Source organism: Oryzias latipes, chromosome 12 (genome assembly GCF_002234675.1).
Source record: "Oryzias latipes chromosome 12, ASM223467v1".
Lineage (NCBI taxonomy): Eukaryota > Metazoa > Chordata > Actinopteri > Beloniformes > Adrianichthyidae > Oryzias > Oryzias latipes.
In genome coordinates, this window is record NC_019870.2 from 10,781,850 (window position 1) to 10,799,412 (window position 17,563).

At 38.5% G+C, this 17,563-nt stretch overlaps 1 protein-coding gene across 2 annotated transcripts; it reads right to left on the minus strand.

The window, feature by feature from the left end:
• Positions 1-1,559: 1,559 nt before the first annotated feature.
• On the minus strand, positions 1,560-11,661 carry lhx3 (LIM homeobox 3). 2 transcript variants are annotated; one of them, XM_011481701.3, is made up of 6 exons: positions 11,256-11,661; positions 7,675-7,846; positions 7,360-7,562; positions 5,414-5,565; positions 4,116-4,287; positions 1,560-2,735 (listed from the first exon to the last, which is right to left on the minus strand). In XM_011481701.3, the coding sequence occupies exons 1-6, from the start codon at positions 11,323-11,325 to the stop codon at positions 2,302-2,304; spliced, it is 1,203 nt and encodes a 400-aa protein (XP_011480003.1). In that variant the 5' UTR covers positions 11,326-11,661; the 3' UTR covers positions 1,560-2,301. The 2 variants fall into 2 exon arrangements, with proteins under 2 accessions (XP_011480003.1, NP_001116387.1); NM_001122915.1 differs by having other exon boundaries at positions 2,302-2,735; positions 4,116-4,278; positions 5,411-5,565; ... (1 more) ...; positions 7,674-7,853; positions 11,257-11,660.
• Between the last annotated feature and the right edge of the window lie 5,902 nt (positions 11,662-17,563).

Consider the following 17,563-nt stretch of genomic DNA (forward strand, 5'->3'; position numbering starts at 1 on the left):
CAACTTACATGCTGAATTAGATCAAAGGTTTCAAGGACAGCATTGAGCTCTTTTGCATTTCTGTCATTGACATTATCAACATGAACATTAAAATCACCTGTAATGACTAGACCATCAAAGTCTGTGCACACAACTGAGAGCATTTCAGTGAAATCATCAATGAAACTTTGGCTGTGCTGAGGAGGTTTGTACATGACTATGCAGAGTAAGGGAGGAGTTTGTTTTAACTCAATCTTAAAGGACACATACTCAAATGATGAAAACACACCAAATGATAGTCTGCGGGTTGCAATATTATCTCTAAACAGTGCAGAAACGCCTCCACCCTTTTTATTTTCTCGTATTTCTGATACATGTTTGTAGTTGGGGGGAGTTGATTCGACTAGAACTATGTTTCCTGTGTTTTTGTCAAGCCATGTTTCAGTTAAAAACATAAAATCAAGATTAAAAGAAGAGATAAGATTATTGATTAAAAATGATTTGTTGCATAAAGATCTGACATTGAGTGCAGCAAGTTTGAGATTAGTTTCCTTGGGACTGGTCGAAACCTTAAAATCAACACAGTCAAGAATTTTTTTCTTCTCATTACTAAGATGAGTCAAAATCATTTTTGCAATTTTTGGGATGCTTTAGGGATGCTTTTCTACAGTGAAATCAATGTTGACAAGTTAGACTGACATTATATTCTAAGAAAAGATGAAAAACGTTGTCTAAAATTGTTCATTTTTATCCAGTCTTTTGTTTTAAATTGATGCAGAGCACGCACAATAAAATATTACCACACAAACTTAGAAAACAAACAAACACAAATTGGCAAACTAAAGCAAGAAATTTGCAAACTAATTAAAATCCATCAACCAATTTTTATGAAAGCTAACAAGATTTTGAAAACAATTCCAACACAACTTCCTCACAAGACAAAATATTGAGTTCATTTTTAATTGTACTTTCATCTATTACGATATTTGTTTGATGGAACTCATTAATAGCAACACACGGACATGTGGTCACCTTCTCCCTCTCACACAAACACAGAGGCGCACACACACATTTACCATTTAATCTATTTAATTGAACCTGACTTGGAATAACTAAACAAATGAGGAAATTCACAAGGGGCACCCGATCCCTTCTTGGATAATGGATTGCAGATTCCTTTCCCATAGGGGTATTTGGGCAAACAGGACCCAGTAATCTCTGAATTGATGAGTGGACTGCATCAAATTTCTCCACTAAAGAGCTGTTGAACCCCCGATACAGTGCTGGGAGTTGGCCAAATGCTCAATTTGCAGATACAGTGAAGACTGCAGGCTCGTTCTGGTTTCATTGCCAGAGATAAAGGTTGCTGCATGCCGCCGACATTAAGGATGTCAAAATCATGCCCACGATCTGTGATTTGAGTGAATAGTATAACTTTTGAAAAAATGCTCTTTAAAAAAAAAATCCTGTTAAAAATCCCTCTGATTTCATCTTTATTTTTTTCATTTTAGTTATTCTCTCATTCACCTTGTCTCCTCCATACAATTTTTGTTCTGCACCAACAACAAAAATGACAAACCTTCCTGTTGAATTAGGTGACAAATTTATTAAAATCCTGCAATTCACTTATGAATTACCAACATTACCAGAGAGAATAAATAATACATAAAACATTTTTTCCACATAAACAAACATATACATCAGAGCGCCCCCCCCTCAGCAGTTACAGTTCATCCTTGGGGTTGTTTCTGGTGGAACGAAACGAACAAGAAACATCTGCAACAGACAAATGCATAGAAGTAATTGGACACCTAGGCACCATTTAAGACAACATCTAGACTTCTGCCTAATTCCGTGTTTAAGAATGAACAAAATTCTAGGTTTTCAGTCACATTCAAGGAGGAAAGGGGGGTGGGGGTATATAAAAATAAAGTCTATGTGATGATAAACCATTAATATATATTTATATATTGACATTTGGCAACAACCGGACATGTAAAGACCCAATGTTGACTCAAGTTCTTCACTTGAACAGTTAACTAAGAGCAATAAAAAAAAAATAACGCAAAGAACTCAGTTTGTTCTAAAAGAGCTTATAGTGGTTCTAAAATTTAGATTTTATTTATTTTTGCTTATGTTGCATACAATAAAACAACAATGATTAATTCAAGTGCTTTGAATGAGGGGCATTTTCTTTATTTCCTCCATTTAGATCACAAAAAAAAAAATGACTGGGTGTTTCAGTTTGCGACTGTTAAGGTCTAATGACATCATTTTTCCGCCTCCAGCATATAAGCTAAATGAAAAGAGTCATGTTTCTGATCAAAACTGGCCATGATCAACTTCATCTAACCAGGACGCAGGACTGGCAGGAAAATCTGGATAACCCCCACTGCTGCCGGTGGAGAGGTCGGAACTGGGGCCGTTGGCTGCTCCCATGGAAACCCGGACGGTGGGGTTGATACCAGGCCCAGCGCCCTGGGTCATGATGGAAAGGCCAGAGTCCGGGTAGACTAGGCTGGAAATGATGGGCTGGTGTCGGGGTAGTGCCTGCAGGGAGCTCGGAGACTGAGGGAGCCCATAGGGGCTGTTGGAGCGAATGTCATGGAACTGGTCTTGAGAGGGGAGCCCGGCGTGCTCCAATGGAAAGGAGTTGTGGTTGTTACCCCCTTGGCGGCCCCCAATCGTTGGAGACGATTCGCTCAGACTGCTGTAAATGCCATTGGCATTGCCAAGCTCTGAAACAGGAGGTTCATCTGGGCGACAAAAACAAGTTAAAGACATGAGTTAGACTTGGTAGAATAAAATTAGTGAAAAGAGTTTCCCATTCTTTGTCTTTAATATTATTTTTACATTTCAAATAAAAAACACTATTATACATTAGTGACACAAATTATTTGTTTCTAAGCATTTTAGGCTGTTGTTGATTTCTTGCAATCATCATCTGTTTTTCTTTGCATTCAGAACAATTATAGTTATTTTAAAATATGGAAAAATTGTAGTAAAATGCATTCCCAATTACACTGTGTAAACTAATTGTCCAAAGCTGGATATTTATTCATTCATCCAATATTTTTTAGCACAATGTGTTGATCATGATGAAAATAGCATACGTGGTTGCATTTCTTCATGTATAGTTTTCTTTTGTAACCCTTGAAGATTGTTTACACAGTTGCAAAGAAATTCAAAAAGTTTCCTTAAAGGGTTGGTTAAACAAACAAAAAAAAAGGAGACCATTTTCTATAGGTTGTGCCAAAACATAAATAAGTGTGCTAGCTCTTTTCATCATTCAAGTTTGTATAGGGGCTTAAAATATAAATACATTTGCATTTATGAATTTACTTTTTTTTTTTTTTTTTTTTTACAAAAAAACAACTAAAATGGCAAATTTTTGAGTTTTACAGAAGCATCAATTTTAGATGTGTTCCCTTGTAAGTACAGCTTTTCCAAGAACGTTTTTAGAACAGAAGATGGAAACTCTGTCTAACAAATGTTGACAATCTAGTGTTTATCTACGATTTCCTTAAAAAAAGGCTCAAAGCGAGAAAACTTGTCAAAAGAAAGCACCAGAAAAAAGTATAAAAAGAAATTTGTTGAGTTCTAGGCTGCGTCCAAATTCCCTCACCACCCCTTAACCCCTAAAAGACTTTAGTCTTTAGTGTGGGGCCACGAGTGCCCTGGATTTTAATCCAGTTTGAGCACATGCTCACCACTTTTTTTTTTATTAAATAGAAAATATGACGTCACCCATTTGGCGAAGTAAAACCCTGAAACATATGAACATAGTACGAAGGCTATTTCTGAATCCATTGTGTTCTGATGATGACAGTTTAGATAATTTATAAAAAAAAAAATCAAACATAATTCTTTTTAAATAACAAATCATTCAAACGCAATGCATTGCGGTCTATATTCACCAATAGTGAGCATCAATGCCCACCTGTCTTTCACAGAGACCTCCGGGAAATATCAAGGGCACTCGATTTTGGAATTGTAGATTCGGACATCCAGACAAAATGGAAAATCTACATAGTGCACTAAAGGAATTTTGGACACAACCAAGAGTTTAAAGTGTGCCGGTTATGTGTCACGTTCAGGTATTTATTTTTTTGCTTAATTTTATTCTGTGACCCTACCTGTGAAGGACACCTCCGCGTCACTGTCCATGCCCTCCTCCTGGATGCTGTCTTTGTCGGACTTGGAGCTTCCTCGCGACCTCTTCATGTTGCGGAAGTACTGTCCCCATCGCTGCCTCCCTGCATCCTTTTTCAGCCTTTTCTCTTTAGCTCGCCTGTTCTGGAACCAAACCTAGAAAAAAATAAAAAATAAAAAGGAAACAAAATGTCGGTCATTGATCAGACAAACAACACTATAAAAATCTCAATCTTTAGAAAGTAGAAAGGCCCTTGTTTTGAGAAAAGAATGTCTTGCAAGAAGATATAAGAAAACATATCTTAGTGACTTGATTTTTTTCTTAAAATAAGAATTCTTGGTAAGTCATTTTTTTCTTACCCCATTGGACATATTTTTGCTGAATTAAAGAAAAATTTGACTTATATCTATGGGGTTGTTTTTGCAGTGCATCTACCAATATTACATGTGTTTATGGAAAAATAATACTTCAAAGATTTATTGATCATAATGTGCTCTGAAACACTCAGAGGAAATTAAAATCCATATTTTAAATATTAGTAATTAATTGCTTGATTTCCTGTTTAGTCCTGAGGACAAATATACCAAGCATAGTTTTTTTTTATGGTCCTGATACATGTGTCAGGATGTAGAGCATTAGGACAAAATAAATGTTCAGAGACTGTCTAGACACCACTGCTTGCCTTTCAGAGTCCAGAGGGAGACATGGGGCAGTAATCCTTGAACCAGCTTCTCTTATATTACATTTATCACGCGTTTCATTAACTTCCACTGCAAGTAACTCTCCCCTAAAGGAGCAGATCCATTTTCACATTTTTCACTTGGATTTGTCCAAATTTTCCACTCTAACTTTTGACACAAAAACCATAGTTTACTTGTTTCAATTGTGTTAATTGAAACTTTTTGATTTTACATGCAAAGTCAGTCATTTGCACTCACATAAACAAGAATTTACGTCCCCCTTTAAGATGTTCCACCTTGAGAAAGCCCTTTCCCTAACATAATGAGGAGCTTTTGAGTGGTCTCAGACCCTTACTTTTGTCCTTGCAAATAAAACAATATATATGACCCAACACCTAGCAGCCACTCTGAGGCTCCTAAGCAGCAGACAATATGTGGGGGACCCCTCTTAGCATTGTTAACGACCGTGCACTTAAACCAAGCTGACTTTCATGCAGACTTCATTCTACCTCATCTGACCGTAAATTCAATAACCAGCATGCGCACTTGTTCCCACAGCTCTGTTCTGAAGTCAGGTTTAATGAAAACAGGATAATAATACCTGAACCACCCGCATATCCAGGCCTGTTTCTGACGACAGTTGCTCTCGGACGTGGCGGGCCGGCTTGGGGGAATTATTGTAAGCGTTTTTCAATGTCTCCAGTTGTTTAGCAGTGATGGTTGTTCGCGGCCTTTTTGCAGTCGAGTCTGCCTCTGAAGGAAAGACAAGAGTGTCAGACTTCAGAAAAATAAAAACATCAACATGAAATATTTTGGATAGAATTTGTATATTAAAAAAATGAAATGACAAAAAATATATCATACCACGCTGTCACTGCAACCATAAATCCAGAATATAAACAAGTAAAGGAAAATTATTAACTGTATTTTTACCATAAGGTCAAACTTTCCAAAAGGTAATAAACATTTCTATAATTTTGCAGAGCTCCAAATGAAAATAGGTTATTTTCTTTGTGTATGAATGAGTATTCCTCAATTCATGCAGACCAAAAACTCCTAAAAATAACTGAAGTTGTTTTTTTTAACATATATTAAAATGTATTATTCTAACTCAGGAAAATAAAAACCTCAAAAACCAAAAAAAGAAAAAAGAAAAATTGGGTAAATGGAGCTATACTAAAACAAAAAAAACTTTATTGCAAAAAAATAAAATAAAGTAACACAAAAATATATCCCAACATAAATAAATTGGGTTAAAGAATTAAGCCAAGTGTTTTAAGAGTCAGTCAAAATGTGTTTTCTTATTATATCCACTTCTTGTGCAAGAAAAAAAAACTATAATAAGGCCTTTAATTCTTTGTTTACAGACCTTGCATCAAATATAGTAATACACACACTGCATAGAAGTATTTAATTTAACATAAATTAATACATCTCCCTGTCTTTGCCTATACTGGCATCATCTGCACCCTTTTTGCATATCAGCTCGCCAACACGACAAAACACAAAACCATCACCTAAATGGATGCTGCCCAAGTAATTGCACCCTGACATAAGTTAAATAAACGTGTTTGTTTTTTTGCACAAAAAAATGCACTACCTCATTGCATAAATCTGCACAGTAAATTTCCAGCAAACAGATGGGGAGATAAAACTTGACTGTGCACAACTCTGCCGCATTTAAATGAGCCTGCTGGGATATTTATTCAATAAAAAGGCACACTGTTGCAAGGGCAGCATTGTGGTTTTTCCCCCCTTTTTGATCTGACAAAAATGCATCGTAGCAGGTTTAAATCAAACTATGCAAATTTATGAATTTCTTATACCAGATAAGCTAAACTGTGCTTATATGCTTTGTCCATTTTTTAAAACATTTAAAAACTTTAATGATTTTCACATAAAATGCATGGACAAATTATAATTTTGTAAATGCTTAGTAAAAAAAAAAAACTATTCCTCAATTTCAGACAAGGAATTTATTTCTGAAAATATTTTTTTGAGAACTGCAAATCTCGCTGACTGTCATTAAACTCCATATAAATATAATAACTGCATTAAAAAACGATTCATTTTAGATTTTAAAATAATTTCTAAAACTTATGAGAAAGTCGTTTCCATCATTTGCGCAGATCATAATTTTCGCTGTCTGCAAACTGCAAATGAGGCGCGCAGGCGCACTTTGCGGCCTCTGGGGAGTCACTGAGCTCAGGCCAGAGCCTGTTTTTCCACCAGTTGGCCCCCCACACGATCTCCGTCACTATAATAAGAATTATTGAGAGCTGATCCCTTCAAGTGCAGAGTGCACGTGTAAGCCTCCTGGCCTCCACTTCTTATAGTTTAGTATCGATTGGGTTGCAGGCAATGATGCAATTAGCGCCGCCGGGTCAAGGTTTATGGATGACCTCACTGTCACATCAAGCACACAGCTCCAGGTAGTGGATCAAGTCAGAAATGCAGTTTAATACAAACGAATATGTTCTTTCCAGAATGAACTCTGCACTTCTGCGTTCGTTTCATGTCTGTGGGAATTGCTTTGGAGATGCTCACCTCTCTGTTTTGCGGTCTCATAGTCGGTCTTGCAGACCAACCGGCTGTCCTCCATCAGGTAGTACTCGTCCCCTGTGGCCAGCTGCCTTTTGCACACGATGCAGGCAAAACAATGCAGGTGGTAGACAAAGTCCTGCGCTCTCCTCACCACCTGTGTGGGCGGGATCCCCTGCTGACACGCTGCACACTTGGTCCCGAATCTCCTTTTAGAGACATCGAAATGAACCCTATTAGTGCACGAAGATTCGTTTGCGTAAATATAATCAGGTTTTACGCAAACATATGTAAAGAAGTCTTAGTTCGGGGGTGACTCACTTGAAGAAATCGTCTTTGCAGTAGACGCTGTCGCCCCTGCTGAAGCACTTCTCCGCCAGCTGCGCCTGGCAGTCGCTGCACTTCAGGCACTTGCCGTGCCAGTGTCGGTCCAGCACTTTGAGGATGAAGCGGTCGACGATGTGTTGGTTGCAGCCCGCGCACACGGGGATTTCTGCAGAGAGCAACACAGAAAAAAGCAGCTGAGAGGCTGCAAAACAGGAGCGCAAAACCTTCAAGTTGCAGCGTGCGCAATTTTCAAAATAAAATCACTCGTTGGCGCTGAGTCCTGACAATGTATAAAATAATCTTTTTTACTCCCTACTTAAAATTTCCTCTCATCTGTTGGCCTAAGAAAAAGGCATAATAATCCACTCTATAGTTCCAAAGAGTGTATTTTTTCCTAAATGCATAAAGTTTTTTGAAAGTATATCCATACTGCATAAGTTGATAAAATAAGTTTACTACAAAAAGCGAAATTAATTCTTCACCTTTTGAAAAAAACAATTTGAATATTTGAGGACATTTTTGTGTCCGATTGCGTCATTTTAAAGTCTCAAATATACAGCCCAGAAGCAGATTGATTTTTTATTTTAATTTTTTCAATTATGTAAATCAAGTCTTAGTGTTTTGTTTATCAAGCCCGATCTCTGCGATTGTATCCTGATTTGACACCAAATAATGTTCAATGTTATTCGATTTTAAATTCTGTTCTCAGAAAAACCAGAAAAAAACCATCGACGTGATCCTGAAATATCAGGTGAGACGTAACAATAGGCCTCTTTATTACTAATTAAAAGAAGAGCAGTCACTTCATATTCAAACCGTGCAAGGAATCGCACTCCTTTTGTTCTGCTGTGGACAATATATAAAACTTTAACGAGCCATTTGGCGCTGCATCGACAGCAGGCCTGCGCAGGCGCGGCAGCGGCGGCGGCTGCGGCGGCTGCGGCGGCAGGAGCAGGTGTATACAGGTCATCATTTATTCCGTGCACTCGGTAAAACCAGAAAGCATGCGGTCTGTGGTCTCATTTAGGCGCTCAAGTAATTTGCTCAGCTTTCAGGTCCCACTCGGAATATTAAAACCGTGCAAAACTCCAACCACATTTCATCCTTTCACCATTGCGCAGTGTTGGAACCCGAACTTGTACAAAAAACACCTGGTTAGAAAAAATAAAATAATATAAAATGGTCTTGTGCCCCAGTTTGTACATTTCTTCCCAAACTGAATGAAACCAATAATTCCATTTAAAAATATATATTAATGTTTCGGTGTTTGTGTGGCTCCAAAAATCACCTGCACAGTTTTATCAATTTTGAAAATGTATATCAAAAATAGGGTCTGTGATATTTCCTCAGCACTTTACCATTTTCATACTCAAAGGCCTCTCAACACCATTAAGTATACTATAAAAACAATCATCATGGTAAAAAAAAAGTGATAATTTTTTCCATTAAATTTACCTCTCCGCAACTTTTCACTGTGTGACAACAGAGCCAGCAGCATCTCCTTGTTGTCAGGAGCCTCTTTGGAATAGTTGCGCTCACCGCGGCCATCCATCACTCATCGTTTACGAAAAGCTTGTTGTCTCCGTCCAGACGCGCGCCCGAGCGCACATCCACACGCGCCGGGCAGGTTTCAGGAAATTTTTACCGCACGACGAGCCCATAAAGGGAAGAGTCGCGCGCCAGGGTGCGGCGAAGTTATATGCCAAAGCTTGGACAGAATTACGCGGCGCCGTTTCCCTGGCGACAGGGAGAACATTACCTATAGCCAACATCTTACCCGGAAGAGGAATGAGCGGGAGGTGAGTGGGAGGAACCCAATAGAGTTTTAGTGGTTCAGAAACACAGCGAAGAAAATGAAAAAGGAGATGTTTTTCAATTTATTATTATTCATTTATGAAAGAATTTGCCAGTCTGTAAAAAAATATACATTTTTTCTTTCTTTAATTAGAAATCTTCACATCCATATAGAATTATGATGCAGAAAAAATGTGTTTGCGTATTTCACCCATATTTTCTTTTGGAAATTTAAAGCTTACAGTGAATATTCTTGTCAATATGCAACATCCAACTGTTCATTAACGCCATTGAATATATAATATCAAATATCTAAACATTGATTAATAGAGAAACAGCAAAAAAATGCATAAAAAACCCACAAAAATATTAAAAAATTGCGTAAATGCGTCATTTTATTGGTTTTCTTTTTTATTTCACAAAATAAATGATTTAAAAAAAGAAAAAAAAGTATTCAATGACACATAAAAATAAGAATTTATATGTAAATATTTTACCAAACAATATATTTACCAGTCTTATAATTACCTGATTCCACAAATAGGCCTTTGGTCACCCTTAACTATTTAAGAAACAGGCCTGTTCACGTGCGCAGACTTCTCAAAGACAAGTGTTTATTTAGAGCAGAGATTGGCTGTCAATAACATGTTGATCGGGCCAGCACCCCAATGAATTTTATTGACACTGATCCTTGGCACAAAAGAGCGCCTGGGGAAATCACGGGTAGTGCCAGAACCGGCCGGAGCCGCTGATGAATCTAAAATCAATGCCCCATTTGCCTTCGTTTCGGAAGTATATGAAAGGCGTTTTGGAGAAAGGTGCGCGGTTCATAGGTGCGCCTCTTACTTTTCAGCTTTGTAATCATTTTTATGTCACATTGATCGTTCACTTTTGTGGGTGGGGGGAGGGGGGGAGTCGACAGTAATGCGACGACAACGCCATAAAATGCTTATTAGAGTAATGGTAAGAGAAAGTTCCAAACATATTAAAACATCAGGATTTTTTGTAGGAACGAAATCAAGAAATTAGTAAAGGAAACTATTTTTGTTTTGCTCCTTTTCATGGTTTAGCCAAATATTTTTAAGATTACCAGATCTCAAACACACACTTTTTCTAATCATCAATAATTTAATTATTTTTGGGGGACCTTCATCTTTTGGAAACCTCAGGTGCTCCACCTGTCAGAGCAAAGAGGGAGACAGCTGCAGTGCAAGCCGGGGCGCTCGCGGAGGGCGGATGGATGCGGCCGCGTGTCCGCCTGCAGGCTGTCCCTTCATTGGCAGAGAGGCTGCTGTCGGCCCCCGCGCGCCGATCCGGATCCTGATCCCCTCTTGCATGCGCCCCGCACTCCCGTGACAACTACAGGCGGCGGTGTGAAATGACAGCACGCGCAGAACATCTGTTAGATGATTCGCAACAATGAAGGCTCATTACGGATTCACAACGTCTTCCGCAAAAGAGGCGCCTCCAAGGAGTCTGTTTACACCAGGAGGGGTTGAAGGTTTGGGGGATTGTTGCTCATCACGAGAACTTCTCACCGGAAATTTATTCAGGAGAAAAATTCATTTAAAACTTCCTTTTAATGTATTTGTCATGTTTAATAAATGATTGGAAACATTTTTAAACGAAAACACCGTGCTGTGTCGATTTTCTGTTCTTTAGTCACAATTTCACACCAAGTTAGGCCTAAACCATGATGACCATTTCAAATGGAAAAGTTCTCCCAATTCTTTCAGGAAAAAAATAATAATATTTAGTTGAAAGCTGTAAAATTGTCTTACCTTGTCCTGAACTGTACCGGGGAAAGTTTCCACTGTTTTGGCAACTTGAGCCCGGATGTTCTAGCAACATTTTGAAGATGCTCCGAAAGAAAGGAACTGTTACTTGAAGGGGAAAAAGTAAACGAAAAAATATCTTCAGAAGGTTTGTTAAAGTCCTTTCAATCGCAGAGGAAAAAAGCTTTCAAAAATGACTTCCACTGGTTCCGCTGGGCACCAAACACAGGAGTTTTGAGCGTTCATAAATACACTTGGGTGTGTGAATGATGCGCCTGAGCTGAGGGGCGGGTGGCCGTGAGGCGCGTCAGTTGACCGGAATTGCCAGCCTCCAGCTCCGCTCTAGTCAAAAGAAGCGACGCTGCCTCTGTCCAGGGTGCTGAAAGGGGGGGAGTTTCTCCTAACAGGCTTTATGGGTGTGTGCAGCTCCGACATCCCTTCAAGTTATCTTTAAGTACGCTCACTAACACCAGCCCACTCTGGCCCTCCCCTCGCCCTCCTTGTATGTGTTGTGCTACACGTGTCTTGTCTTTCAAGGCGCACAATGAGGCCACAGGGTATTGTTTTTACGCGTTCCCTGGACTGCGTCTTCCTTTTGTTTACCTACATTAGATTTGTTTTTGCATTTAATGACAATGCCAACTTTTACGAATTTTGAAGACGAAGAAAACAGCCACAAAAACGTAACGGTGTGAGTCCCGAATGACGATTAACTGTGAGTGTCGCTTTCAGCAGTTCATTTTCAGACGAAATGTCACCAGAATGTTACAATAAACAAACACAGGCACAGGAGCCCATTTGGCTGTGTGCCACATCCCATCCCGCCAATTAGGGGCATAACACTTATTCTGACGCAGTCCTACAGCTTTGATTCAATTTTACTCGCTCAGTAAGCCCTTCGGCTTGTTTAAGCCAATTATCTTTTAGGGCTCTTCATTAGACCACCAGGGGAATCGCTGTTTTAAACCTGCTATCAAATAGACAAACGATATCCTCTTTTAATAAAAATGAAAAAAACAAAACATGAGAATTAAGACATTTTCACAAACAAAAACACATGAAGCCACTATTAAGAGAGGATGCAGGAATGGTTGACAAATAGCAACTATTTTTTGGAAAAAACTACAATATAAAGATGTTGTCTTTCATGTCCATTAAAGTCCGGGATATGCTGAACTATTCTGAAAGAATCTTATGTGACATGCAAATATTCATTTACATAAAGATGCCACCTTTGAACTTGATTGTCCTTGAACACTCTCATGGTTGTCATGATGATCCAGAGATGATGAAACCCACAGAGCATCATCAACCAAAATTGGTAGTGTGTTAGCACACCTGTGTTCTACTTGAGAAAGCAGCCGCAATCAACAGTTAAAAGACCTCAATCGAATCTTTGCACCTTAGATTTAGATTTGGGAAATTTGTGGGGAGGTTGATCATAAGTGGATGAAGGCGGCATTTGAAATGCAGAAAAACAAACAAACAAGAAAGATGACGGCATGTCATTTAAAAAAGACTTTATAGAGACACTTGGCTAAATAATACATTTTTAACTTGACAAATGCATTTTTACTTACATGTGGGTGTGTTTATTTTACAAAAGTTAAAAGAACTATAACCATTCATGGCATATATTTGCAATTTTTCAACATATGAAGTTATTTTAAACATGATCTATGTCACAAATTTGGGGGAAACTCCCCCCAAAATAAGTCACTTATTTCCAAATTGTTCTCAATAAAAGGAAATATTTGGTAATTAAAAAGAAAATTCTTTATTTTTCAAGGTCACGATTACAGTACAAGAATAGATCAAATTGGAACCAAACAGTTTTAGAAAAAGCTTGTGTTTGTCCCTATTTGGCCTTGTGTCCTGAATTTGTACGCACATATTGTATGTGTGTGCACGCATGTGTTTATGTAACTCCTTAGACAGGACTGAGGCAAGGGACTGTGGGCTTGTATGGGGGGTCCGTGTGCACCCATGCCACCCCTCTGACACCAGGCGGCCATTGTGCACCTGTCATGATCAATCATGTCCTTAAAAAGCTGGCCTTATCCAGAGGGGAGGGGACTAATCATATGCCTCATTAACCAAGCTTGGTTACTCCTAAACGGAGTTTAGTCCCAAGACACTTCAGGCTGTTGCTGTTGGGACAGTCAAGCAAAGGGAACAAATACAAGTGAAAAAAAAAAGGAGTTAAAAACCTCAAAAGAACACTTCAACAATGACAGAAACACATCCGAATAGTCAGAAATCTAATAAAGGTGCCAGAAACAAGCAGTTAAATTGTGTTTCTATATCTCTGAATACAGTTTTTGAGGCACAGAAAACCCAAAAGTTCAACATGTCTTAAAGCTCTGCTTGATAAAGTTCAACCCTCTTTGTTGTCGACGCAACCACCACAGTTTTTTAGCCACAGCAAGAAACTCTCATTGTTTCAAAATGGCTCCATCTGGTAAGGTTTCACTGATCAGGCCAGCCCAGCCAGCAGCTGGCTAAACTGCCCAACCGCTTCTCCGCTTGGCCCTCGGACTAACCGATACTTTGGTGGCTTTGCTCACTGAACACACACAAACACACACAATGCTAGACAAGGCTAACTGTCCGCTGGCCTGCCCGTCTTGAGGGTCAGCTGGCTTGAGTTGAGGGAGGGGTAGGAGGTATATAGGGGTGGTGTGGGGTAAAAAGGGTGACACCATTCAGGTCTTTGTTATTCCCCTCAAGACGACCAGAGAAATGGGTCAAAAGTGTATTTAGGTGTGCTACAACATGTACAGGAATCAATTTGGCAAAAAAAAAGGTAATGTTCTTAAAGCTGTGATGTTAAGTCAACAAAAAGTTATTTTTTTCTTTATCAGAAATGAGGCTAACTCAACAGCTGGCCCTTAAGAGCTGAATACAGGGTTTCTTATTTCAGTCTGAGGGTGTACTTGAGGCTAAAAAGGCTGCCACCTCTGCCCGGCATCAATCGCCATGAATATTGATATGCTAATGATGAACAACACAGAGGACAAAGCTGGACCGCTACCACTGGAAACCAGCACAATGGCTCCTCAGTCAAGCTTTGACACTTTTACCACCCAACATGTGTCCCCGGTTTCACACAGGGACAATACAGGCCAAGAACTGCCGATCCATTCACGCCGGAGATGCTGTTACTCTATTCCGCTGGACTGTCTGGCGTCCCAACTGGTAAACGCAGAGCTTTGGCCTTCTTTGTTCGGGGTGGGAAATATCCGCTTTTGAGCGCAATGATAAGCCATCCTAAAGGCAGCCATAATGTCAGAGAGGTCGGAGTTCAAACCCAACAGGCGGACGTGGAGTGTCATTACAGATGTTGACCCACTGTGAGGTCTGTCTGTAGGTGGTATGTTTGTGAATTCTAACGTGCGTGATGTTTCTTAAAGCTTTACACTTTGTGAAATAGCTTAAAGAAGATCTATTAACTTTTGAAGAATGAACAGCTTGTTTTTCTCTTTTTGGTGAATAACATGTTCTGATCAAAATCAACCAAGAGTGGTCCTCAATGAGCCAATTTTTGGCAAAAAGAAGAAAAATTCTCAGTTTTTCTACAATCCTATTATTTTACGCTTTAAGATTTTATTTATTTATTTTAATTTTGGAAAAAGGCCTCCAATCAAACTGCTTAAAAACTCTTAGTATTGCTCCTGGCCAAGAACCACCAAATAAAATCTTTTGAAATTTGGCACAATGTGGAAGGCTGTTGACTTTTTTTTAAAACTTACAGCTCACTCTTAATCAAGTCATTTAATAACCTTTCAACAATTGACTCACTAATAACTCCTTCCACTTAAGCTGATTTTTTTTTTGCAGAGGAACTAAATAAAAACACGTCTTGCAATCATGCTTAATTCTTCTTTTTTTCCTGAAAAGATTTAGAAGGTTTGTGGAGAAGTTACTTTGAACTTTAATTGCACCTTTTCTCAGTTAGTTTTGTGCCGCCATAATTCTCAATGTGATGATAGATCTCAGGAGTCAAAGATGATTACCAGCTTGGATAAAAACACTAAGCCTGGAACTGTTGGGAGGATTCTTGAACAGCAAGTTACTTCCAAAGTGTATCACATCACACATTACTTATTGTTGTCGTTAGTCCAAAGCTTTCCTCAATTTAACAAGATTATTGCATAAAAGTTGTAAAAAAAAATGACATGACTTCATGTTACTTTCTTTGTCTGGTCAGTTCAATGCGGACGTTTGGAAAGAAAGAAATAAAAGTTAACTTGATGATTTTTATCTGAATCTTAATTTTAATTTTAATTACATTTTTACAGACTTAAAAATTATACATCATGTGTATTTATGACAAACAGATTTTGGAAATCATGTTTTATTTTTGCACATGACTTAAAACAATGATTTTCATAACACGATGGCCTTTTTTTTTCTTCCATGCTAATGCAGTGTTCAAGTCTGACCAATAGATGTCATTAATGTCAATGTGTCAAATTGATTCATTATGATTCAGTGGTTCAGAAAGCTTTGCTTTTCCATCACTACAGGAAACATGGAAAAACCACGGCAATAAGCTTCAGTCACACAAAAAACTGCATTTGGCAAAGAAGGATTGGTAAGCATCACACTCCTGTTATAAATATTAGGGACTGATGAGAAAATGACCCAAAATGAAAGAGACCAGGCTCATGAAAGACACAAACAGTCATTGAATAAACGTGAACATGACAAAATCGTGATGAAAATGGCGACTTGGCAGGGGGCTGACAAAGCAGACAAAATGAAAAGCAGACACTTATCTACACTAAAGATGATTAATTAAAATGAAAACAGTTGTGGATAATTGATAACCTGAACCTGGTGTGACTGATGGTGTGAAAACCTGAAAAAATTACATAAGAACCAAGAGTTACAAAGCAAAACAAAGGACAAATTCCTCACAAATGTGTGCTTGTAGATGATGCAGCAGCCTCATATTTCATCTGCTCTGTATTTAATGACTAAGTGAGTTTACTTGGTGCATGGTTACATTAAAAGGCTGGATCTACAGTTGTGATATTGCACACAGAAGCACCAAACCTGCTCTTTGGCATAGAAAAGGATCTGTCTTTTGCATGTTTTTTTATAGTTTATTTGTTGTCTGTAACCCTACGCAGAGTTTTGTTTATATTGGTGGACATTTCCTGCATGAGAATGTCTTGGCTTTTCTGAAATGTTGCACAGGGTCTTCTTCCCAGGGTCTTCTTTTTGGCTAATTGCTGACATTAGCCTTGTCATAAGTCCATTTAAACACATACATTAATGAATTCCAAAAAACAAAAACCAAAAAAAGGATTGTTTTCTTAGGATTTATAAGAAGGTCATGTGTAGCAACATGCGTCAGCAGGCATAATTGAACTCTAATTGACCTCTATAACCTTCTAATTGAAGTATCTGCCCTCCACCTTTAATGAACCGCATGGTGCAGACATTCATCTTTGGAAGACTATGGACAGAGATGGAAAGATGATAGGATGCAGTGTCAGTAGCACAAATTTACAGCCATAATTTGTTACTTTTTTCATTTTTACTTCATTTTACTTTGTATAACTTTTTAAACAAACTTTGTTTTTTGCAACATTACTTTTAAATCTTTTATCTTTACTTTTATTTTACCCACAATTTCTCATTCCCACATCTAAATATCAAAACTTTTTTTTCTCAAATCACAGTTTTCCCCCATTAATTTTTGTGTGTTGTGGAAAGTAAGAAACAACGTACAAAGTAGACAAGAACTTTAATGATGCCAGTGGCTTTAATAATTCTACAGCAAATTGATAGGTTTGCTCCAACAAATGTGTTTTCTCTGAACATTCAGTTTGTCAGATTGCCCTTCAGATTAAAATAAATATTTCTGCTCCCATTTATGCATTTTTGATCAAACTGGTGGATACATATAATTCGATGTGCAACATTTTTTGGCTCTTTTTGGCTGCTGCATTGGTTTTGCTTTGCTATTTATATATTTTTTTAAAACATCAGCTCAGATATGTCCTATTCTAAAAAGCTTAAGAATGTTTTGCAGCCCACATTTCTGCAGAACATGACAATTTCTCTTTTCTTTTTTTATGGCTTTCTTTTCTGCTGAGCAGAGGGGGTGGGGGTGGTCAATGTGGACTAAGCATTGCGGATAAGAGGCTGCTCGGCACACGCCTGCATGACGGCTGGTAATCCCACAGTCTCAGACTCATGACCCACTTTCTTGGAGGAGCATGATGGAGCAGTAGCCTCTTCTTACCCAGGAGGTGTCTCCAGACGCAGGGTGGATGGGGTGGTGCCACCCCCTCCTCCTG